The sequence below is a fragment of the Echeneis naucrates genome, chromosome 18 (assembly GCF_900963305.1).
Source record: "Echeneis naucrates chromosome 18, fEcheNa1.1, whole genome shotgun sequence".
Classification (NCBI taxonomy): domain Eukaryota; kingdom Metazoa; phylum Chordata; class Actinopteri; order Carangiformes; family Echeneidae; genus Echeneis; species Echeneis naucrates.
In genome coordinates, this window is record NC_042528.1 from 9326332 (window position 1) to 9353322 (window position 26991).

The 26991-nt window shown below is 39.2% G+C and overlaps 1 protein-coding gene and 1 non-coding gene across 2 annotated transcripts; one reads left to right on the top strand and one right to left on the bottom strand.

The window, feature by feature from the left end:
- Nucleotides 1–4434: 4434 nt before the first annotated feature.
- On the bottom strand, nt 4435–26991 carry m1ap (meiosis 1 associated protein). The gene is made up of 11 exons (XM_029526952.1): nt 26734–26991; nt 26103–26300; nt 22447–22558; nt 18632–18660; nt 8382–8442; nt 7338–7493; nt 7024–7183; nt 5899–6040; nt 5129–5192; nt 4908–5050; nt 4435–4554 (listed from the first exon to the last, which is right to left on the bottom strand). The coding sequence occupies exons 1-11, from the start codon at nt 26989–26991 to the stop codon at nt 4435–4437; spliced, it is 1443 nt and encodes a 480-aa protein (XP_029382812.1).
- Nucleotides 16360–16431, top strand: trnaa-cgc (transfer RNA alanine (anticodon CGC)). The gene has a single exon. It is a non-coding gene; the product is annotated as a tRNA-Ala (tRNA).

The window sequence follows — 26991 nt, forward strand, 5'->3', positions numbered from 1 at the left end:
TTGTCTTTTTAAAAAATAGACAGATAAAAATATGGCTTCATTCATAGCGTCATTTGTTGGTTTAGGCGTTTGTTTATGTCAGAATTTGTTAGCATTTGTCCTGACAGGACCAAATGTATCTGTTTGTAGTTAAACCACATGTAATATTCAGTTAGTCAATATTTAGGTTTTTGGCCTAAAGGAAAAAATTGACTTCATTCCACTATAGACCTTCAATGTGTAATTGCAAAGTTTCATACAAACTCTCAGCTGTGGTTAGATATCTTTCCTAAATAAAGTTGCTATAGGCTACTTCACCTCATAAGAACACAACGCAACACACCTCCCACTGCTGTTACTTTATTAACCCACATTTCATTAAGTGTTACATTCAGATGGTTAATACATATCTATAAATGATTATGATGGAAGTGAAACGAAAGCTGAAGCTGACAGATGTAAATATACAAAAATATACGTATGTAAATATACAAAAAGAAAAAAAGATGCCAATGAATGTCATTTCTTTAAAACCTTTAACATACAATAACAAGGCTGAACAACAGTCAGCACTATGAGATAACCATGTCTATCGTAAAAGGCGACAATGAACAGTAAACTTTTTCTAAAAACATCTATAGTGTGTGAGAAACCTAAAAAAAATCCCTTGAGTTGTGAAACAGTCAGTTTCAACTGTGAATAATTTTGAAGTCATTAACAATCAGACTTTTGATGTTGCAGGTCACTTCTAATGAATCTCTTACAGTTGTGACATTTAATGAGGAGTGTGTCAGACAGCGTTCAGGTCAAACAGGGGAACTCTGACTCTGACCTTTTTTTGCAGGACAGAGAAGCTGCTGTTTTTCTATTTGGACAAATTTATGAAATTCAAACACACTGACTCAGCTTGAACTTGTACAGAGCGGGAGGGAGCGGGGAGAGGACGGAGAGGAAGCAGGGGCTAAAATGTAAGAGGGTAGTTTTGGATGTCCACTTGAATTCCCTCCGCAGACAAAAGCATCGTTGTGGTCGTAATTCATGAATGCGTTAAGCTTGTGATGTCACAGCGTCATGAAGTCATTTGCCAAAGGGTACTCCCTAATGTTACAAGGTCCAACAAGGGGGTGGAATGGCGGGAGTCATTAAGCCTCAGCATATATATGAGTGTGACGATTCATGTGTGTAACAACCAATAACTACACATAAGCACATGACTGTGTGTATGTTTTCAGAATTTGGCCAATGATGTCACTTCATGGCCTTGAATTGACCCCTATACACACACACACACTCCGACACACACAGACGCACAATCTCAATGGAACTTTATCTTCATTGCAAAGTTATCAAGAGTATTTTGCAGAATGTGGAGGAATAGGAGTTTTTTTTTTTTTCCCAGTTTTGTCTTGTCACTGCTCTCCTTCCATTCAACCTCCTCCTTGTTGCCTTTCTACTCCCAGAGAGGGAACAGGCTGTGGGGGTGAAGGAGAGCAGAGAGGCCCCTCTGTCCGCTGCTTTATTCTGTCTTGCTTTACAACAGTGAAGCTGTGTTCAGGATAGGACTTAAGGGCAAAAATGGAGGAGGAATGTCCATATGTGTGTTTTTGTCTACAAGGCACAACAGTACTAAAGCTTCATTATACCTCAGATGTATTTTTTTACTGCTTTTCTTTTGGTTTTTGTGTTATACTGTGTGTTCATATCTAGTGGGTGTGCCGTTTTATGCAGACAATGCTTTCTACACATTCAGCTTTTGATCTCCCTCGCCTTTTGTCTTTTTCTGTTGTTTCTCTTGGTTTTCTGTTCCTTCCCTCTGTTGTTTGGCACTTCCAGGCTTTCATTTTCCCTCTGGTTTTCTTTTCATCCACTCTGTCCTTTTCATTGTTAATGGTGTGCGATTTCTATGTTTTGCTGCTTCAGCAATCTAAGTCAGAAGTCAGTTGAACCTTTCCTTTCTCTCTCTCTCTCTTTTACACGCACACAAACTGCTTATTAAATTTACATCTTGCTAATACTGTTGGTGTGGGATATAAATATATATGAGAAGTATGAGCAGAAGCTGTAACTATCCAAGGTGACAAAAATCATGTATGTTTGCACTATTGAGCTGTGTGTGTTCAAATTAGTGTGCGCCATTAAAGCCTCTGTGAAGTTTGTGATTACTCACAAACTTGACAAGGGAGACCGATTAGCTAGATGTGTGTGTTTGTGTGCTTTAACTAAGCTTCGCTGTGGAAAGCTGCATGTGTCTGTGTGTGCTAAATTATTTCTTAAGAGTCATCTTCACCACTTCTCTTTCCCTCACCATTTTCTGAAGCCTCCTGTCCAGTTCTTCTGGCTATATCACCATGGAGTTGTCGTCATCTTCGTCTTGCTGAGAAGGAACCGGGACCCTGCGGCTGCCATTGCTGCTGATGAGTGTCAGCACGGGGCGGGAGGCCTTGGCAGGAGGAGGTCCCATGGAGGAGGAGGAGGGGTGTGAAGAGGAAGAGGGCATTGGGGCCACGGTGGCCCTGACCTTGCTGTGTGATCCCATAGGGCGACTCTGGCTTTGCGGCTGAATGGAAACAAAACCAACTTTGCATTTCAGACTAAGTGAATTTCTCAGTTAATAGTGAAGAGGAGGCGTGACAAAAGAAAGGAGGAGTGGCATAAAAGAGATAACAAGAGAGAGAAGACGCAAAAAGAAAAAAGATGGCGTTCTTGTAAACTCACATTCAAACATGAAGTTAAGTGTTGAAAGATGAAGAATAGAAGTAAACACAAATTAGCAGAAAAACCTTTCCTCTGTGTTTTGTTCACTAGAGGGAAGAATTTGCATGTCAGCAGCCTTATCAATCCTACTGAGTCACACTGCCAACAACTTTTCACTCTCAGGGCACGGCAGGTTTCAGATGTTAACCAAAGAAAATGAACACATGGAATGGCAAGTAGAACAGTGGTCAACTGCCCCCCCCCCTCCTTCCCTGCCACGTGGTTGAATTGACTTCTGAATTAAAACAACGATCACATTAAAAATGTAACAAATAAATAATATAACAACTCAGCTCTGTTCTGACATGAGATAAATATCACATTACATGTAACTTCAAAACTACAGTATAATAGAAGAATGACTCATGACTCGTATCTGTTTCAGTAATTTTACAAACACTCAATGACTATTTGACTCAATGAGACAATCTGAATGGCCTCTACTACTTTACTTATGAATCCACATTTACTCTAACCATTAATGTTTCCTGTCCATCAACTATGACGCTTCATGTTATTCTCAGTCAGTTTAGTTTTCTCATGTTATGCTATCACTCCACTACATTCCTCTGACAGATCTAGTTCATTTTTATTTTCTAGATAACAATTTTACATATAAAACACAGTTTAACCTTCAGTGAATGTTTCTGAGCATCTCACCTGGAGACCCAACATAAAAACTGTCTATGGCACCTTGTCAGGTTTCAGATGTCTAAATGTTGTCAACATTTCCACTGTGGAGATCAAATCTCTTTCATATGATCAAAAAAAAAACAAAAACAAAAACAAAAAAAAACCCCAGAGAGCACTAATTCATGTAATTATGCATAGAAAACCTCTTCCCCTACAAATAATTATCTTTCACTCCTATAAACTATTAACTAGCTGACTTTATATCAAGTCTTTTATAATGGTTCCACCTAACACAACCACTCACACAATTTACAACCCCAGTCACAAGAAAATAAGTACTTGGAAAAAAAAGCCTGTCTACTTGTTTACTCCACTGGTTATAATGTGGCTGTAAAGGTCATGTACAAACACGATAAATGTTGTGGTCATTTAGAGACATTAAAACACGGAGGTGTTTCTGTCTGCGCACTGATAGTCAAATTACAAAATCTAATCACCAAGTCGCAAAGCAGGTGAGAAGTGAAAAAGGATATAGGACATCTTAAAATAGTTTAATAAAAATAATCTTCCCTCCTTCAACTCTGGTTTCTTCCACTCAGGTTATAATCATTTTGCTCATGACCTTTCAACTGTCATAAAGCCCTGCTTTTTACCTGCCCACGCTGTCTGCCGCCTGTGGCTTTAGGGCCCTCTGGTGGTCCTGACTGGTCCCTGACAACTGCTGCTGAATGGAGCCTGGGATGGATCAATCATCATCATCATCCCTGATTTAACAATTTATTAATGTTATCTATAATCTTACAAAAGTACATATTTCCTTGTCTGCGACATAATCACAATCATTATAAGCACCAGAAGCTACACCATAGTCATCCTCTATTAAGTCATCACTCATTCATTTAGAGCATCATTATTCTTGCACTTTGCTTTTCCTTCCACTAAATACAGAAGTACAATCGGCAGTTCTAACATGATCACACAGGCTAGCCACATGTCTTTCTATCACATTGTCATCCTCGGTTACATTATCATCATCCTCCACCTCACTGACCTGAAGCCTGGAGTCTCTCACCTGTACGGGTATCGTGGTTGTGAGAGAAGGCCTCTTCTCCTGAGGTGCTGGTAAAGGTTACTGCTCAGAGAAAGAGGGTTGAACACAAACTCCTCATCCAGCTGCGTGAGACAACCCTGACAAAGCCAACCAGCACATTCTTACGTTTCCACTGCTGGGAAATTTGTAAAATATATGACAACAATTTAGACAATTTAGAGCGATGATCTAGTAATTTTAACCAAAACAATTTCCAACATGAAAAATATCTATATAAATCTATATGCAATAATCTACATCCATCAATAGCACACACACTAGTTCAAAGGAACATCTTGAACACTTTTTTATCCAACTAACCTCTAACTGTTGGACTTTAGTTTTAAAGAGGTAACAGATTCGGATTAAAACTCATCTGTTTCTGCTTTTGAGTTATCAAAACCTCTGTCTATTTATTCATTTAGTTTCTAACAAACAAATATGACCTAACCTGCACCATCTGCATGGCATCAGGTGCAGGGTCCTTAGTTGAGACAGGCAGTGAGCAGGGCAGCAGCAGCTCTCTGGAGACCACAGGCTTCAGGAGGAGGGAGAGGGACGGGGATGGCTGGAGGATGAAGTGAGAATACACACCTGTGTTGTACAAATATACAAAGGGCACATGAGTGCACACACACAGGCACATGAACACACATAAACACACACACGGACCTGACCCCCCAGCTGTGGACTTCTGGACAGGTTCAACCTGCAGCAGCAGGAACAAGTCTCGACTCTGAAACAGGCAGAAACGAATCTCGTATCAAACACTGTTGTTCGTTTGTGCTGCAGAGATGAGTCAGTCAGAGAAAGAAGGGTGTACCGTGATAAAGCTTTCACTTTGTCAGACCTGATTTATATTAATGAAATCATGTTTGTTTTACTTTTATATTTGACTGTATATTGTATATTCTATATCATAAATGTTTATATATTATACCATTTCATTTGCTCTTTTTTAATACTTTTACGTGCCACCTTAGCTACGCCGATGACGAGAATAGTTTTGCTTCTATTTCTATCTCTTCATTCCTTCTACTGAAGGTCGCATGCTAACCAGCTTGGTCTGTTTTGTAATGCAACTGTCATGTTTGTCCTCTGAAGAAGAACAATTCAGAGGTTGTATGATAACCTTTTATCTTGTAAATCCAACAATTTGGTCATGTAGTTTTGCTCATGTAAGAGCAAAACTTACTCATTTACTAGAAACATTACTCATGGCATCCCAGTACCAGTTTGTTAAATGGTAAAATAAATGATTTGCATTATGTAAACACACACATGGATTGGAAGAATGAAATCATATCCAGGAACGATCAAAAGACATCAAGGGTGATGTAATCATTTTGGTGTCGGTTGTGGTTAACTGTTATTTTTGCAACTTTCTTTGGCAAAAATCAGAAATGTCAAATCCCAGATGAAGGTGAAACACAAAAACATACCCTTAGAATGTGACAGAGAGCGTGGAACAAGTTGTGGTTGGTCTCCATTTCATCCCAGTCCAGCTGCCAGCAGATGGTGGGGCGGATAACCAGTGGCAGGCCGTACAACACACTCTCACAAACTCCATCTGCCCGCAGCACCCTGTAACACACGTGTGCGTGCACATATATTTGTGGCCCACAAACAAGTTGGTCAGCATTCAGACCAAGAATGAAGGACAGAGGTGTTGTTTTGTGGCTTTGGTGATGTCATTATTGAAAACGCCAATTTGCAAACATGAAATAAAGAATGATGTCAGCCCTATGGAAGGGAAATTGTCCTCCAACTTTACTGAAATGTCATTGCTATAAATAATAATCTTCACTATGGAAAGTGCACATATGCAGCATAACAACTTTCATACTGACACATATGCAAAAGACATTCACACACAGACACAACATCTCACTGCAGCTCCTGAAAATGTAAAACCAATGCAAATAAGGAAGGATGAAAAAGCTAATGTGGCTGAGTCCTGCTTTCTATTATTAGTCTTCTGTGTGCAATTCATTGTTACACAACGTTTCCCAATTTATATTTTTGTGTATGCTTCTCATGTTTTCTGTCACTGTCTTTTTATTTTTCCATTTTCTCCTTTCTCTGTATTTGACTCTGGATGTTTTGAGTGTTTTCCAGCACCAGAGCAGACGACGCCAACAGAACAAAGCAAACTCTGATGTGCTGCTGGTGAGTTTCATCTGAGAAATATTTCACTATTCCCTGCCATCAGAATGGCGCCATTCATAGGCTGAATACAAACTACATTACACACATGGCCTCTGGAGAAAAAAAACACATGATCATGTGCACAGCCATCTTGCTTTCTCCCAACAGCCCCCCCCCCCCCCCCCCCCCCCCAAAAAAAAAGAGAAAGGACTGTTGGCTATTTTTAACTCCTACATGACTATTTAACAAAGACCCATTAATAAAAATCTTATACCAACCATACACTACACTTTAACTTTTCTTATGACTTATGTAAAAGAGGTTAAAAAGTATTGGTTTTGATTTATTGTATATAAGTTATTATTTCTTGTTATTTAGTCAAAAGTAAGAAGCTGCAATCCGTCTGCCCACTGTCTTACTTGATGACTTTCAGTCTTTGTGGCGGTGAGCTTTGATTGGCTGACACCTTAACGGCAGGCAGGAAGTTCTGGATGCTCTCAGTCTTTACTCCCAGATCGGGGGTCAGGCCAATGAGGGCGGGACTTAAAAGACGCTCCTGCATGTCACACTTTACACACACTGTACAGTGGACAAATATCATTAATATCAGACAGTACAAAGTGACTTGCTTAGCTTCTTATTCTGGACCTGGATCATGATGATAATGAACTTGGGGACAAACTATGTGTGCATGCGTGCATGCGTGCGTGCGTGCGTGTATACTGTATTTTACCTGGAATGGGACTGTCTGTGTGACTCGGCAGAAGGAGGTGGAGATTCTCCCTTTCCCCACTCTGCTCTTGAAGCCATGTCTTCAGCACCGTTTCCATGGCAAACGCACTGTTTTGCACCAGCTGAAGGTCGACCTCTGTCCCCAACATCAGACAGTCTATTCATAGGCACATGGAAACATAAATACAGATAGATGCAGGCAGACCAGATTTCCTGACTTGAATTATTCAACATTTAACAAATAACGTTTCAGATTTGTATATATTTTTTTACTTTTCAACAAATTACCTTTTTGACCACTAGAGGGAAGCAACATTCAATACATTTTAAGCAGCTGTGGCTTCAGTGACTGAAGACTGAACTTGTTGACATTTGAATGCTTCACCGTCTCTGGATCATCCACAGATTATCTAGATGGGATGACCTGACACGGATTTCCTGAAAGGATTTTTTCCCCCAGAAAATCCAAGATACACAGGAGCAGCAGCCTGCCTTTTGCTCTGCTTTAGTTTATTTTAGTAATGTCGTGTTTTATCCCAGAAAACAGAATGAACTAAACTTGCTGTCGTGTCAGTTCCCACTGATTTCTACTTACTATTACAGCACAGAGAATGAGACCCTATGGTCCACCCCCACCCTCCTGCTTCTTTCTCCCATCTTCTCATCTCCCAGTGTCCATTCATTATTGCACACACAAACCTTACTCCCCCTGTTCCCTCTCTCTGGTGTTTAATAGTTAATGACTCCTTGGGAGATAACAAACGGGACTAGAGGGAGAGGAGAGGATCAGGGCCTGACTGAAAGGCGAGAGAAAGAGCAGAGAAGATGGATGGAGAATAGGCTAAGTATTTAAACTTCCACAGCCAGGAAATTTTAGGGTGAAAATGAAATTTAAATTCCTAGAATAAGATATGTCATTGCTTTTTTTCATCCATCAGGGAAAGCTACAGTACAAAAGCTATTTTTGGTTCTGGGCCAAAGTTTCCAAAAGTGCCTCATCTAGAAATAAGTACTTCAACTGTGGGGAAAGAATTATGTTTGCTACTTTTCTGCTGATGGACACTTTTGGTCTTATCCCTGCTGGATGAAGACAGGAAGGATGAAGGCTGACAGAGAACCAGGGAAGATTACGGTACTAACGGCACTTTCAGGATACAATTTACGGTTGAGTCAACATTCTTTGCTTTCATTCATGACACAGGCCACATTGCTCTTTCTCTTTCAATATTGGGATCAGGACTTTATATAGACCTACATCCTTCTGTATACTAGTAAAAGCATGCTGTCAGAATATACAGTGCAACAGCAGAGAAGAAGTGAAAAGTTGGAAAAGAGGCCTAGAATAATTCAATAACACAAATAACACAAAACAATTGTAGAAAGAGATGCAAAAGTAGAAACAGAGATATACATAAAATGCATTAGGAGAAAAGTAAAAGCGTACTCTGGCCTTTATGGAAATTGGAACAGAGAGATTTTTGGAGAGAGTTAATTCAACTTCTAAAGCTTATCCATTTCCAGTTGGCATGGGGTGCTGAAGTCAATCCCAGCTCACAATGGGCAAGGGCAGGGTACACTTTAGACAGGTCACCAGTCCATCACAGAGGCAACATACAGAGATAGACAAATATGAACAACCATTCACACTAGCACTTACAACAGCAGGCAATTTTAGAGTCACAACCTCTAACTTCAACCTAAACATGCATGTTTTTGGACAGTGGGAGGAAACCAAAATACCAAGACAAAACCTGCAGAGAACAGCCCTAGGCCCGGGAACCAAACCCACAAGCTTCTTATTGTGAGGCCACAGCGCTAACTGCTATGCTGCCCGAGATCAGTTGAATCCTTGAAATCGACAAATATGGAGAAAAAAGGTTGAAGCAAATCGATCGCCACTCTCTTTTATGTCTGGGTGGGTGGAATGGAGAATGTGGTAGAGAGAGACAAGTAAAAGAGGGAGAGTAATGGGAGTTTGTGCTGAGAGAGGAAGGGCAGAAAACATAAATCAGGAGGATCAAGACCAGGACAGAGAGAGAGGAAGATGAGAAGGAATGGATGGGAGTGGTAGGTGAAGGATGATGGACCACAGCGATGGAAATGCTTGTAATTAGACCATGGACGCATCCGTGTATGTGAAAGAGAAAGCTTTTCACGGCAGCATAAATAACTCAGGACAGTCCATTTTATGTGCATGTGTATGTGTAGGCGTGCATGTCTTTGTGTCATAATGCTTTTCACAGAGGGAACCATTATCCACTGAGGGGGTTAATTGAGAGTAGTTACCCCTGATGTGTGTTCAGTAAGAATGCAAAGAACTTAAGTCTCTGAATCTCACCAGAAAGCTTATCTGCATCCGTGAAGGACTTGTTTACCCTGCTCAATCCTCCTACAGATGTCTCTCCCTCTCAATCCTTGCCGAGTTCATTAAGTGTGTGTTTACTGTGGGTATGCAAGATATAAAAAAATCAATTATATGCGATCATTCGTCCCTTCCTGCTCCATCTCTCCATGTTTCATGCTTTTTTCTGTTTCCTTTATCTCTGCTCTGTCAGTGTGAAAGATTAAGAATCTAATAAATTATGAGTCAGACTGCGTGACCCTTCTCTCTGATCTACAAGTCTAACTGTGTTCTTGAATCTTATTAGCATGTCCTCTGCATATGTGCGTGAGCGAACAGGAAAGTAGATGAAATGTGGCACACATGCTGAGATAAGTCTCACACACACAATCCAAAATAAACTCTGTAAACGTTTCACATACTTGATGCTGTTATGACCATTTGTTAACAGTTACCTCTAAAATGATCAGTTGGGATATCTCATTGTTAATTTCAGCTCAACTTTTCCAGTCATGGGAAAAACATGTTGGCAGCCCCCTTCTGGCCCATAACAATATGGAGGCTGAATCATGCAGTGTAATATGATTTTTCATTTTAATTTCATTCATAATGATAACATTCATGGCTGAAGTGCAAGTAGGGAAAGCTCATGCTTTTGGGGAAGTCACTTGTCAATTCTCTTGCCAATCTTCAGGTTTAAGCAAAACAGCACAACCACCAACACCAACACATTGTCATTGGTTTTACCCTTGAGCTCACAACGATGACTGTTAGGCCTTTTGTGACCACAACGGTTAAAACAGTTAAGACAGTTAGGATTTCAACTGAGGTTACGCCTGTTCAATGATCTGAATCCTTCTCTTAAAAAGCTGAATCATTTATTTCCCAATGATAGGTTACACCTCAGATAAAAAACACCCATTTCAGCTTCTGTTTTAGATGACACCACAATGTTGTGGTGCTGCTGAATAGCTGAGATTTGTTATTCGTGATTCATCTCCATACACGCACAAATAACCTTGAAGCCCAATTGATTCAGTGAAATGTAAAAATGGCAGTTTTCCCTGAGGACATGTTCTTTTCGTTAACATAATGATGTTTTCAGAGAAGCTTAAGTTAGATCCTGTTTCCAGAAAGTAGTGACGGTAATTTGTGTTTCAAATTCAAATTCATCTTGAATATAAAAAACAAAAACAAACACAATTCACTATTCACTATTCTCAAACAGCAAGCTACTCTGATCTTGCTTGTCACATTTTATTGAGTAAACTAAACAATTGCAAATCTTTTCATTACCAAACTGCAGAAAATGTTTTTGCATATATCAATGTGAGGCCCTTTGCTGCCTGTAAAACAAAACAGCTCCATAATCTAATTACCATATAAATAAAGTTGAAGTCATGTTTTTGGCTGATAATTTGATCTCCTCTAATCACCAAATAAATCAGAGGTGTTGGCTTTAATTTTGTTTTGGGATACATACCTTGTCCAAATGCTGATGTCTCACGGATGACACCTGATGTGAACAGTTAAACCGATGAGGTATGAATGTCATCTGTGAGTTGTATACATGTACTGAATAGACAGTGAAACTGAATTGCCTTTTTCAGGATAAATAAAGTTGTCTGAACTGAACGGGGAGTTTGGGGCAACAGAATTGCAGAGGAACTGGAAACGAGTCAGTCAGATGTACTTTGGGTGATTTGGTATTATGGCTTGGATTTAAGTAAATCTGAATGCTTTTTGAAACCAGCTCATCCTAATGTGGTAATATGGATATCAGAGGATCTTTGTTTATTTCAGCCTCTATGACCAGTTATGTACAATTTTTGCTTGACAGGTTGGAGGTTGAAATTATACAATTTTATATATCTATATAGAAGAGATACAAATTCCCTGATTTCTGTAACTTCTGTAACTAGCTCTAAGGATCCTCTTTTTAGCTCTTTCTCTAAGGCTCCATTCTCTCTGTCCAGCCCTCGCTAACAATCAGTAATGACTCTTTTCTCTCTGTGCATTAGGCAGAGTGCATGGTTAGCTTGTGAGGGGTAATCAGTGACAGTTAGCTAATGCACTATATGAAGAGGAAGCAAAACACCACACTACAATCCTGTTTTCCCTCATTCATTTAGATATGCGTCAGCTGACAGATAATGGACACTGTGCTCTGTAAGGGTGGGAATCCCCCTGACTTTAGACTTTAGAAAACTACTTTGAAGTCCTCACCTGGCCCTTGAAATACTCGTTGGATTCATAGTTGGTGTTTTTAATTTTTGTAATAATTTCATTGTGGGTTTTTTTTTTCCCCTATCGCCTTCTATTTTCCCATTCCTTTCTTCCTTAGAGCTCTTGATTTTTGATCTTTGGGTGTTGTTCTTGTAGGTTTTACCATCATTGGTTTTGATGGCTGGTGAAACTGACTACTGAACAGTGTTTTTACGTTACCTTATCAGAAACACATTTGATTTATTGTCAATATCCACAATTTCCTTTCATACCATTAACAAAAAAACACTCCCAATATCTAATACAAATAAAAATATTGTTACTTGGCATCATTGTGTGAATTTAACATTGAGATGAAGCAATACTAATTTCAATCTCATGCACGCCACTGACACAAACTTCAAAGTGTTCAGTAGCATGAAGGAAGCACAGACATCCCTTTTGTATCCATCACCAACACTGACAGCACGCACACTGTCCTTGTCTATCACAGCACTAACGATGAATAGCTCATTGATGTAGTTTTAGACTGTGACAAGCAGGACATTGATCATCGTGTCAGAAACACACAGCACTCGACATACCAGTGGCTTTATGACCTAATTGCCCTGCAGTCACATCAGTTCGAGCTACGTGGTCATGGAGACAATTGAAGCAGACAGACACTTGAAAAGGACAACGGGCCAACAACAGCACTGCTATCATTTGGCTGTCACTGCTGAAGAGCAGGACCAGAGAAAGAAACGGGGTGACAAATAGCTGAGAGAAGGTCACAAAGGGGAATTTTATGGCAAATTATTTGTGGAAAATTTAAGTCTGTGAAATGTTGGCTAATAAATTAACCAACATCAAGTCCCTCCATGTTCCTGCTTTTAATTTGGACTCCTAAACTGCTTAAAAAACAAAAACAAATGAAAAGCAGGATAGGGGAGGGAGACAGGGTGCAACATAAATCATGTTATAATGGGTTCAGGCAGCAGGGAAAGAGCCAAGCAACATCAGCAGATCAACAGCTTGATTTCAAGCAGAATGGAGAAATAGGAAAGGGTTTGGTGGAGGGGAAGGACACAGAGACACGAGGATGGCAGCTGGATGACTTCTTTGAAGCACTTGAAAAAGACAAGAGGACAGAGGATGAGAAGATCCTGGCAGACTGAATTTATGGAAGAGAGAAGAGGGTTACAGAGAAAGGAGATAAAACCAGGAAGTATGAAAAGGAAAATGCATTAATTTATCCAAGTTATAACAAAATCAATAAAATTCACTCCAAAACATCTTGACCTGGCTCTTAATGTCCTCAAATGTCTCCCAAAATAAGCAGAACTATGGGCATATGTTTCTTAGAGGAAAATAAGACAAGAAACAAAATAGAGTAGGGCTGAGACTCCAGAGTGACCTTGATTTCCTTCAGTGGCTTGAAAGCAAAGATGAGAGAGAAAGATGATATAAACTAACCACAGGCAAACTAACACAGAAATTGGAAGGATGAGTTTAATTACTCTGTTGTGCTGATAAAACAATCTCATTTGTGTCTTTTTGCAATAAAAGTAATGAAATAAAAAAAACCAAACATTCAGCACATTTTTAGTTGTATGTTCATATATATTAGGAGGTGCAGTTGAGTTATGTAAGGGATTTTTCCATTCTGCCATTCTTTACTTTCTTATTTTGTCACCTTTATTATTTTAGTCACTATAGAGTGAGACAGGAGTATCAGACAGAGAGAGGGGGGATAACCTGCATCAACCCAGGGCCCTGTGGATATGACAAAAAGTCCTTAAAGTATGCACTCTAACAGGTGAGGCACCGTGTGCCCTTATTTCCCCATCATCAGGTCAGGTTAGATGGCTTGAAGAGCTTGATTCTCCTATTTGATCCATAGGCCTCATAAAAACTGCTGCCAAAGAAAAAGACAGAAAACCTTGCCTTGCCTTCAATCAAACAGCAGCAGTCATGATACCTATGACCTTCAAACATAGAAATACAATTTTCAGCCTCCAATCCTGTTACTTTGGTTAGAGAGGGGATGAAGGCAGAAGATAGATGTGACTGACAGAGCAGCTTTAGTGGCAGGGAGGGACAGGTCTACAAAGAGTGAAGGGAAGAGAGTCTAACAACACTCACGAGGTGTTTAATAGCTGTGAATCATTCTCGGTCTGCAGAGGCCTTTTCTTCTATTTCTCCTATTCTTCCATCTTTTACTACATGGCTTTTTCTTAGACTACCAATTGTTTTTTGTGCAAATAATAAAAACTAAGAAAACATGAGGACGGTGCCACTGAAGACCTGAAACCTAGCATATGATAAAAGATTGTAAGAGGTAAATGGAAACTAACCGACATAGAAACAAGATCATCTTGCTAGATGAAGAAAATTGTGCACAGGATATGAGGACAACCACCTATTTCTCAGTGTGGGACTAACAGGTTTCTTATTCTGGCAATAAAAGTGATGCCAGCCTCCATTTGTATAATGACTTGTTGCTTTGCTAATGTCACACAGATGTGTTAACAGTCCTGACCTTGGCAGCTTGTGTTTGGCACTAAGACAACTTTGAAAGATATCTATTTCAATTGTGTCACTCTAAGTTCAGGTTTCATTTTCACTTCAGATAAGTGTCTGCATGCATCTACCGACACATTATATCCGTACAGTAATACACACAAAAACCAACCTACATGTGAGTATGAAAACTACTTTTAATCATTCTGAAGTCACATTAAAACGTACAACGTAATTGGTGTAAAGGTATATAAGAAATAAGGCTCATTGTAAGACGTCAGGATAAAGTCTTGGTTTACACTTATAATTATAATTCCTCCACAGGTTAGTGGATTATAAACCTCCTTTCAACATGCACAGCTTTTTCAGAGTCACTTTTCTTGCTTTTGTGAAATGTGTGTTGATCCAACTGTGTGTGGTGTGGGAACGGCTTAAGTCTTCTGAAAGAGGCAAATTAGCAGAAGAACTTCTAAACAAAAAGAGCTGTATGTACACTACCAGTTAAACGTTTTCCTATTCGTTCAAAGGAGAAAGTGTGTCCAAATTTTTGAGTGGTAGTGTATGTTTTAAAGACTTTGCAAATTCTTGCAGCATTTCACTGCTAGTAGCATATTATTTAATGGGGCTGGCTTTTAATCTAAGCAGCCTCACTTCTTGAAAATTTAAAGTGGTTAAGGCAGAGGGGTACAATAAATCTAGGTTAATACTTCATAAACCAATGGTAATACAAAGGAGTTACAGTGAGAACAAGATAAAAGACAGACAGGAAATGTGATATTTCACAGGATGTCTGCAAAGTACAGGGGAGGAGAGTGAAACTTGGAGCGATAGCAGAGTGTTTCTTTTCTTTTTCTTCTAAAAAAGAGAAGTAGGAAAAGAAGGAAATGGAAGTGGAGGAGGAGGAGAAAGCAATTAAGGGACTTGAGAGAAAGGAAGGAGAGGGGAAAGATTTGTCATCTCTCAGTTATGCTTTGATGGAGCACGGCAGATCCTGTGAAGCAGGGTATGATTAAAAGAAAAGTGAAAATTATACCGGAAAATCATGTTTGTAAGGACCACACACACACACACACACAAGGAAAAGGTGCAAATAGAGATATTGATGAGTCACTTATTTACACCATGTTTGCAAGCAAACAAACACGAATAAGCAGGAGCAAAAGCTACAAAAAGCAGACAAAGGCACCCAATACATGAGTTTGCTTATAGAGACAGACAGCTCGGAGTGGCCAGAAGAACAAATAAGGGATGAGTTACCTTCACCAGTAATGCCGCTCAATGAACTCTTTTAGTCACCAATCAAACGCATGCATTCCTGGTATTCCAGCTTTTCCAAAGTATCTTATAATCTTTCTGAATGATGAGGAAGAGCTATTCATTAATTTCTCCTTAGTCTTATTCAGAATTCTGTTGCCTTAATAACATACATGGAAATAAAGAATTTCTGGTTTTGTTGTGATTGTAGATGTAGTAATGAACATGAAGTGAAGTTCAGTTGCTCTCAAAGGAGAATGGCTTCAGAGACATCATGACAGTGATCCTCATGTGATTTGCCAGCCCAAGAAAAAGGTGTTTAACTTTCACTTGATAAAATGTTTAATTGACAAAATCATCCATTCTAGGTGACATTAAACATTTTCAATATCAGAATATTATTGAATATTACTACAAAAAGGAGTGAGTCAGGTTGATGTGTGCAGTCACATAACAAACACATTGCATTTATATTTTGAAAATGGAGCAGAGGTTGGGAAGTGCAAAACATTCATAATAACAATAGGAGACAAAAGATTTTGCCTCAGATGATACACATATCTGCTTTAAGAATCTGTAATTTCTCAATTCACGTAAATCAAGGATGATTTTAGGAAGAACATGTCATGAATGCTGCTGTAGTTTCACTTGGCTTAGATAAACTCAAATACACAGCGATTTGTTGGTGGGTGAAGACTATGGGGATGTAGCTCAGTGGTAGAGCGCATGCTTCGCATGTATGAGGTCCTGGGATCAATCCCCAGCATCTCCAACTTTGAGTTTTAAGCTTCTTTAGATTTTATGAGCTGAAGTACAGTAAATAAAAAAAATATAGACGCATGTAGTTCAGTGTTAATGAGTCCTACCTGCAGCACATTTCCTTTCTGTGAATAAGGGTTTTCTGTCTAGTTTGGCTTGGCTCTAAACTGGAGAAGCAATAAAAGAGGTTATTGATGTGAGACACATGGGTGGATAGATGGAAGACAGATCAATAAAGGGATAATGCACAGCCTCTACAAGCAATTTCAAAAACACACTTCTGCTGTGTCTGCTGTTGAAAGAAGTCAAGATTGTCACTTGAAAGCTGGATTTAGGGCTAAATATATGTGGATAGAAAGACCGTGTCACCATGAGAGGGATTTGCAAACTAAGAATTTAAATGAATTAAATGCTCTGACAAAACTGAGAAGTGACGTAAGAGGGAGCAAAACTACTTAAATGTGCAATTGTCAGAATATGATGACAAGGAAACAGGCTGTTGTAACCACTTGAAGAGATTTTTGAGATTTTCATACTGAATACTGAAGACTGAATTTTAAACAGAATGGCAAAGGGTTAGAACACCAAATACACAAGCTCATTTTGATTGAAACTGACTGTGGAAAAATCAATAACAACAACATATTTACACAAAAGTACAAAAAATAAAAGCACAGTCACATATGGGATTGCTTCTATTCAATTCAAATTCAAAAACGTGAAGTGGAGGAGAGCTCTGAAATCAAAATATATGTTATGGTTTAATTTTTTAGTCACACACCTCCTCTTCCTTCTTTTGAGGCACACATCTCTTACTGCTGCAAGAATGGAGGTGGTTTGTGTGGCTGAACGTTGAAACACAGACAGTTGTACAAAATAAAAACAAACCTGGCCAATCATTGCCAAAAGTGGCAGTGAAAAACAAATAAGCAAATAAGCCAAAAACAACCCCTAACCCAGTGCTTCTCAAAGTGTGGGGCACGACAAACAGGAGGAAATTTTCAATTTCATGCCTATTTTATTGTAAATGCTTTTCTTTATTGACAAAGATAATTTACTCTAAACAAAACTCCCACACGCAAGCAAAGTAATAATTAATGGCTAAAATGATTAATGAGCATTATGAGACCGGGAGAAAAATGTAACCTGGGACTAAAGTGCAAAAACAACGACAGGCGACAGGGTCAAGTGGGGCTTGAAAATCCCCACTTGTTCAAAATGGGGAATGACCAAAAAAGTTTGAGAACCATTGCCCTAACCCAATCTCCTGGGTTTAATAAATAAAAATTTAAATACTTCTGGGATCAAACAATGTTGATTTGAATAGAAAACAAGACTCCAGTTGACTGTTCCATCACTGCTATAAAGATGATTCAATCCTTAGGCCTTCATTAGGTAACGCTCTCATGAATGTTGGCTGATGATGCTGCTTTTCTGAATTACAATCTGACACAAGTCCTGCAGCTACTGAGATATCGAACAACACTGCACTACAATCCCATCAAAGGAGTTTAAAAGCAGTATGTCAAGTGTGTTGCTGCTATGGATCATACTGTGATACTTGTGCAAGATATCAACTTTGAAAGATATCTACTTCATTTGTCTCATGCTAACAGCTTAATTTCCACTTCAGATAAGTGCATCCATTTCCAATGAGTTGAGCGACTGCAGATTTCATCCAGAGAAAGGAAGATAAATTGTTCTAAATGTGAATAAAACATGCTACTCAGTGAAACTATTTTGTGCTCTTTAGTCACATATGGAGAAGTTTCTGATCCAAAGAGCTTTGTTGGAGGCTCTGAGTAGTAACTGCCTGTCTCTTAGTGTCAGATTCTCAGTATGATTTACATAGTGCAGCCAGGGGAGGTAGCTCAGTGGTAGAGTGCATGCTTTGCAGGTGTGAGGTCCTGGGTTTATTCCCCAATATTGCCACTGGTGCTGATTACATTATAATATTGGCGTGTGATAAAACCAAACTGGAGTTTGCAGAAAGATTCTTACCAGGGGATATTGAAGTAGTACTCATTTTATAAAGGAAGATAATCTCTTTTGGTGGAGTCTGTTTTGTATTGTTTGGATTTAAGCTGGCTCAGAGAGATGCAGCTCTGGGGACAAGACCCAGGTGTTTAAAGACAGGAAGACGGTAGTATTCTATTACTGCAGCTGCTCTACAGGGTGTTGATGTGCATATATTTTTCTGCTGCCAAAGCTACCTGTCTATCACAGTGTGTTTCCTCTAGTGCTGACGATGGTTTTGCAAAAGTAACACATTTTCTTTGACCCAAAAAAAATTTCCTGCCTGTGTCACGCCAAATCAGCATTATACATTATGATTCGTAAATCAAGCTTGAATGGAAGTTGGTGAAATAGCTTTTCTATGTGGAACAGATTGCACACGCACATGGACACCATAACTACATAACTATGTATCATTTCCTTGTAATGAAACAAAAACAAACAGAGAAGTGGTGGAAACAGACAAAAGGACTTATTTACATAATTTTCTTGTCTAAAGGGAGAAAATTATTGAAGTGCATCGTAAATCCTATTCATCCGCAGTATATTTTTAACTGGTTTTTCTTAAGTAGTAGTAATTAAAATATGCTACAGCTATGCTCAGGCTAAACAATGGAGATGTCAGTAACTACCCATATTCCCTTGGGTGGAATAACTTGTTGCCTCAGTTTCAGTCAGAAAATTGGCAGTTCAGCTGTGAGGATAAAAACCAAAGCCACTGGTACCATAATCATCCCTGTTTTGCACGGCTCCTCTCGCTGTTCCCTCTCTCTCACTATCTGACCCATTTTGAAACTTCTTCTTTCTGCTCAGCTCTATAATTACTGAGCAGACCTGGGATTTCAGGATGAGGATGAGTTTCAGCAAAAACAGGATGCTTATCAGGGCGTTGACTGTCAGATATTTGCTTGTGAGGACCAACTGATACATACGTTCCCTTGTTACCTAACCTTCCCCTAACCCCAAACAATTTGCTTAAATGATGACCAACCTTAATATTTACACATTCCACGAATATCTGTGGTCCTAATATGTCAAACTTGTCTGTGCATATATGTATGTGTGTGTGTGTGTACACATACAAACGAACAACAAAATTAGCATATATGCACAGAGACCTCACCGCTACACTGCTGCTAAAAGAAAGCTAATTTTGAAATATTGTGCTTCTCAATTGCCCACTTTCACAATTTGCACAATTGTTCTCTTACTGGTTTCCATTAGGCAGCTGCACAGAACTGTGTTAATTTCTATTGAATTTAACACACACACACACACCAAATTTTTCAATACTGCATCTTTCTTCTAGACAAGAGCCTTGACCTCTTTTCCTGCTGTGTGATAAGACAATGAGAAATGATACTGTAGAACTAAGAGAGAGATAATGAAACATTTACTCATGACTTTTGCTCTTAGTTCAGTACGAAAACCCCGCCCACTTCCTATAATATATTGCACACTATGGACACACACAGGCACAGCTAAAATAAATACTGTGGTGTCAAGAAAGACATGTTTGCTGTGATCCCTCTCGCTGAACATTCCCGCCCACCATCCTCCACACACGGACACGATTAAGATTCCACAAGACATCCAGGAGCTAGAGCATTCCCAGAATCAACATCGCTTCCCAAGTTCAGCATTTCAGACTTGATATATTGCTTCATTGTCCCTTTTCACAGCATAATTTACAATGTGCTTTTACAAATCCTATGGCTGATTAGTTGCAAGGACCCTCGGGGTCATTAAATTATAAAAACTCTGATAATCAATAGAGGAGATCTGCCTTCAGCAGATGTTTTTTTTTTTTTTTTTAAACACAGTAAACTTCACTTTCACTTTGATTTAACTTGTAGCTTGAGGTGCCAAAATACCTTGAAACACAATTTAGGACATTCTTGAACATCCAGTAAGTTGCTATAAAATCCCTATTGGCAGTTAAATTCTTTGATTTAAGCCTTCTTTAGTTTTCAGCCAGATGAACTCTAAGGTCACTCGAGCTCTCGGATGCTATTCTGACCCCATTCCCTTTCCTGTCTTGGCTAAGTCTTACAAAACATCATTAAAATCTTGGAGTTTTTATTGCGATGAGCCTAAACTATCACACTCTGTACATACAGGACACTGGTTTTTATATATATATTTATATGTTTGTATCACAAGACCTGGTTGTTTTGTCACCTTTTTAAATCAGTTTTTGTTGTATAGTGTCACACTAAACAAAAACAACAAAAAAAAGTATCAGGAGAAGCTGAGAAATTGATGCTGACAGAAAACACAGGAGGATGCATATTCAGACTGACAACAGTGCGCCACAGTCGTTATAAAAACATCCATCATTTCTGTGAAGCTAACACAGTAAAGACAATCTGGGGTTTCAGTAGCACAAACACTGAGTAAAACTCCATTGTGGATAGACATTTTAATAAAAGAGCTTTATGTGGGACATAAATTTTGTGGCTGGAGAGTGTTAACATTATTAAGAGGGTGGAGCCTGCAGGGTCACAATGTTAAAGCACTCATACTATTAACACTTCTGTGAAAACAACACCATAGAAGAACAAACTCATCTGTTCCCACTGGCATCACAACAGCTAAAAGGGTTTCAACCTCACAATCATCAAACTGCGGTTACTACAAAACGATGTCTCCAAGGCTCCGAATATTGCTCTGTTGAGCAACTGCTTTTATCTTAAACACTAAAGAGAGAAGAAAGCAAATGCCCTTCAGACTAATCGATGAATACAATATTTATACAAAGGACTCCGTTAACTTGCACTGAAGTTGAGTTAAACACAACACCATATTCTTATGAATAAATATTTGAAAATGCACTTTACTTACTTGTTTATTTGTTGCATTATGCTACTAAGAAAATCTGGGCATCCCGTTTAACAGTATATGCCTGACATATTCCTATATATCCCATAATCTAGCAACCATTATGTGTTGTGTGGTACCTTACAAAACAGCAAGAATATATTTCAGGATAAGGGTTTGATGAATGCCACATGAACTGTAAATTTATAAAGAAGCAACCAAGGTTTTGAAAAACCACTCCTGGGGCCATAGTTTACTGAGAGATGAATCTGTCACATTTCACCTTGTATATGTAGAAATAAATGCGAACATAGGATTAGGATTATTACAGAAGATTACATAACTAACATATTTCTGTTAAATGAACTGAGACTCTCAACATTGTTGCCATCAATTTTCCAACTCTTCTGAGAAAACAAAGTTGCACTCACTCATTCAGTAACTATTTATCACCATTGAATACATTTCTCAGATGCTGATTTTTCTTTTTTGATTTTTTACAAAGCAAGACTTTAGGCTTGCGCTAACCACACCCCTTTCTCTTAAACTTGTTTTTTTTCCCTCTTCTCTCTGCCCTCTGTGTTTGTCTCAATTGATTTCTGACTTTCCCTCTCTGCTTTCAATCCCCTTCATTTCCATCCAATCTTCAATGCGCTCTCTACTTACTCAGACCACACCACTTGAACCTTCGTGTAATTACGAAGAATGGCATATCATTTTGAATGATGCTCTCTGAGAGGATTAGCAAATATTTGGCTTTTGGCCAAGTTCCATAAATTGTGTCATGCATCTCCAGTTTTAAGTGGAGGTCTGTAGCAAACTGTGGATACAGCGTAATAAATGGGCTACAAAGCTCAACTGAGGATGATTAAGAAGGCACAAGGGAGGGGGAGTAAAGTCTGCTTGGGAAATAGATAACAGACCTCAACACTCCAAATTGCTTGACTGTGTGTATTAATGCTCCTGTACTGATAACAGTTTGAGTGCGTTACTGTTCCAGCCTTGCAGCAAGTGTACTAAATGTGTCAGATTGTTACATGAAAGCCAGCATAAGAGCTTTGTTTGGCTTTCCTGCTCTCTCCAGTCTGGTATAACCTTGTGATTGTGTCTGTGTTGTAATTATGCTTACTACCTTCAGCCCTTGTGTATATGTCTTCAGATGAAGAAGTGTCCTGGCCCCAGTCCCCGGTACACTGGACCTGTACAACCAGGAGCCTCTTCAGTGACACTAGGTCAGCATCTTTGAGGCCTAACTCCAAATGGCGGACAATGTCTTTCCCTGGCTGGCTGGTCATAACAGTAACCTGGAGGAGAGAAAACAGCACTTCTGTAAGCAAAGTGACAAAAATTATTCAGGTAACATTAAATCAAACTAAAACAAGTCTAGCATCTCAGCCTACATGGAGCTTTCACACAGGGAAATCCTGACTGCACCGTTGCAACAGACTAAAAGGGAGTAGCCTTCCAAACATCTGGGAATCCTATGAAAGTTATGTTAAACGCAAATCACCTCACCAAAATTTTGGCCAGTAGCCGTAGAGATGGTGTGTGTTTTATTTACTGACTTGTATGATTGTTTTAATTTGTGCAGATAAGATGAATAATTCATGGAGCCAAGTCATCATGACAACTCCACACACAAAGCAAGTTCTATCAATTCTAATTGTTTTGTTATTAGTCCAAATTGATGTCTCTCCCTGCAGATTTTCCCCAGAAGCTGACTTTCGAATTGTTCCACCATCATTAAAGATAAAATTTATGTAACAAGCTGTCACATCTGCAGAAGTTGGAGCCACTAAATAACCACAACAAAGCATTCCTTGGCTCAGACTGTAATGTCTCTGAGGTTCGAGTCTTGACAGTCAGTAAATCACAGTGACTAAATGAAATACAAAGTAGGCAACCAATAATTGGTATCCTAGTCCCTCTCTTCCACAGAGAAGTTTATATCATATGTTAAAATGTAAGAACAAGTTCAACATTACACTATCTCACTTCGTGTTAAAACACCCAGCGTTCACAGCCCTGCTGATGTCACTCACTCATTCATTTTTTTTTAACAACTTTCTGTTTCTGGGTAGCGGGGGGACACTGGAGCCATTCCCAGCTCACATTTTGTGAGGGTGGGGTACACTTTGGACAACTTGCCAGTCCATCGCTGAGCCAACACACAGAGACATACAGAGGTGACCAACTACACACACTCAGACCTACGGGCAATTTAGAGTCACCAATCAACCTGAACATTCAAGTCCTTGGACGGTGAGAAGAAACTGGAGTACAGGGAGAACATGCAAACAGCGTACAGAAAGGCCCGGGAACCGAACCCGCAACCTTCTTCTTGTTAACAGTGTTAACCACTATGCCGCTGCCATGCTGCCTGGCCCTGCTGATGTATGATCAATAATTGTAAAGCTTGTAGCTTGTATCTGAGCAATTACTGAGTAAATACTCCTTGTAAAGAACAATTTTTTTTTTCAGTAATCCAGAAAGTTTTCATTTTCAGAAGACTTCTGTAGAACATTTAACCAAAAGATATCTATATCCGTTCATCTCTACATTTGAATTCATCTTTCTTCATCAGATGTGAAGCAGCTGAGAGAATTACATCAACAGTGGCAGTAAATGATGATTATAATGTGATTATTGATGGGATCTGATATCTGCTTCCTGCTGTTAAACTTGAAGTGCAATCTGTTGCTGAAGCCGGATAAACACACACACACACACACACACACACACACACACACACACACACACACACACACACACACACACACACACACACACACACACACACACACACACACACACACACACACACACACACACACACACACACACACAGACAGACACAGAGTGTCGTTCTGACTCCTAATAGTGCTATTCATATCTACTGCTGTCAGAAAAAGCGGGTCTTAGTATAATCATCTGTCCAGAAATTTCCAATGAAGCTGGCTGGATTGAGAGATCCTCAATAACAACTCAGAGCCTTGCATCCTGAGGAAACATTGGTTAGAGTTAACACAAAGGGCAGTGACTGGCTCATTCCTCAACTGGCTCCCATATGTCCCCACATTTAAATTAAACATATTAGGTTCTTTCAGTAATATTATCAAATGTCCCCTTTCCCCTTAATGTAATTTACTGACATCAAGGCAGGCTTGCAGTTACACAACACGGAAAATAATTAATAATTAAATTGAATGTGATAAGTTGTTGCTATGATTTTTTTTTTTATTGATGTCAACAATTCCATCTACTTCACTTATAATGATGGGCTGTTCAGGGGAGTAGAAACAGATTACACCAGGATTTTGTTCAAAAATGTTGTACACTGAAAGAATTTGACTCTCAGAAGTGATAGCTGATTGGATATTCTAGCAGGAAAACACCAAGAACTACTGAGGCTTTTCTGATGATAGTTTTAGAGCTCTGTCTAGACAAGTGGCTCCACAGCAGATGAACAAGACACATGTGAAAGTGTACATGAGCTTTCATTGGGCTGCCTGAAAAAAAGTTATGAAGAATTCTCAGATGCTAAAATTGACTGTTAAAGCCTTTAAAAACCTGCTGAATTGATTAATAATTTTCTACATTTTCTGCAGCTTATAAATACAGTGAATTGTACCCGAAGAGGGCTGTTAAACAGGTATAATTGGAGCCTCTTCACTACATTCATGTGAGGTACAAAGCTTGAATATCAAAAGGGATCTATTCAGTCAAGGCTAGTCTAGAGCTACAGAGGCGGTTATAAAGAGATAAGAACAGATTGCTTGGAGGAAATGACTTCATAATCAATCAAGATGTACAACACTGACAAAGTAGTATGTGTTGTGGCCTCACATTATGTGGATGAGGAAAAATTGTCAGGCTGCCAGGTCATAAGGCTGTACATCAGTAAAGTTAAGTAAATCACTTTTATTACCCTTATCTTTTCTGATTTCCTTAATTTTTATTTCAATATAACCAATGAGACAGTACAGCCATTATCATCAACCTGTATCTCTGTTGCTCTAGCTAGGTAGCTGCTTTGTTCTACGGGGTAAGAGAACTGGGTCAGTCCCAGTTTTCACAAGATGTCGGCTATGATGTGTGTTGGTAGTTTTGCTAAATGAGAATTAGCTCTAAACTTTCATCAAAATGGTTTGTGAAACTACCACAAAGGCTTTGTTCACATAGTCCCAAATCAGATTTTTTCCCTGTGTGTGATCCAGATCTGATTGTTTAATGACAGTGCGATCGGCAAACATCATATGGAATCTGATCTTTTCAAATCGGATTTGGGCCACTTTCATATGTGGTTCTAAATCAAATACAGGTCAGATTTTTTGAAATGAAACCTCAGTCTTATGAGCCATGCCACTTGTATTTGATTTCAATGCGACTTTTATGTCAAGCTAAATCAAAATTAATCAGAATTATGTGCATGCAGGAGTCACAAAACAAAATGAGCTGGGCACTAATGCTTGTGGTGTGAATGTAGTCAAAATACACTCCGCTTAGTGCTTGAGTGAACAAAGCATGGACAAAGCATTGCATGCAGAAAAGCAAAGCAGGACAAAGCATGTCCACCTTCTGTGGGAGCAGACAATGCACAGTAGGTGTCTGAAATTGTCTTACTTGTGTTTAGTCCTGTATAAATGTGACTACACTAACAGGTTTTGTTATTTAGGAGTTTCCTTATGGATAGCAACCTTAAAGCATTAACTGTAAGTAAAGCTTTGTGACACTAAGTGAACGTTGAGTTTCCGATAACATTCACTTTCAATGTCCTATTCATTGGAAATAGGAAAAAGGGGGAACATTTTGTGCTCTTAGTGCACAAACATGTGAGTCTATACTCACCTCCACAGATGTGTTACTGATGGCCTGGTTTCCAGTGCTGCTGTGTCTCATGTACTGTTTAAACTGCTGCAGACTGTCCAGCACTGCCTGTCGCAGCAGCTCAGCCCCTCTGGCTGCGCCCCTGACACATCCTTCACCTGGGAGAGACCTCAGCTCCTCCACACAACAATGCAGTCTGGCCAGATTACCACGAACCTGCTAAAGACAAAAAGATGCGAGAAGAGAAACAAGTTAAGAGATGTGTCAAAATGTTGTCATATGATTAACGTTAAGTCTTTTATATTTCAGTACACACTTACATTATCACAACCCTAAACAAATACCTGAATAGGGTAGTGCTATGACATATCTGGGAATTTACAACAATTTACAATTTTGCACCACTAAAGTTTAATGATTTGGGTTTCAGATGCATTTTTTTTTTAAGTACAGAATAGGGATTTGATTGAGGGTTGTGCGGTTGTGCAGCAATTTTAATTCACCGTACAGTAAATGGAGAAATAAATCCACCAGCACATCTAAAACTCACTAATGGTCATGTTAGTTTATAATGAGCAGAGATCTTAGGAGACCTTGGGTGACCTGAAAGGTGCCATATAAATAAAATTTATAATTTTTATTATTATCTTACCACAAATGGCAGTAGACATTCCTGCTGCCTGCTGATAGCATACAAGCTGAGTAGTGGTATCCTACAAGGGCCATCAAGACAACAGGCCAGGGATAAGAAGTTATCTAGAGCATCGCAGAGCACCATGCAGGTCTCTGACCACCAGGGTGGCAGTGCCTCTATAATCAGGACCCTAGCTGGCTGCTGGCGGAATGACAAAGACGAGAAAACAACTTTTCCAGAGTTGGAGGAAACTACTGGCTTCTTTCTATTGTCCAT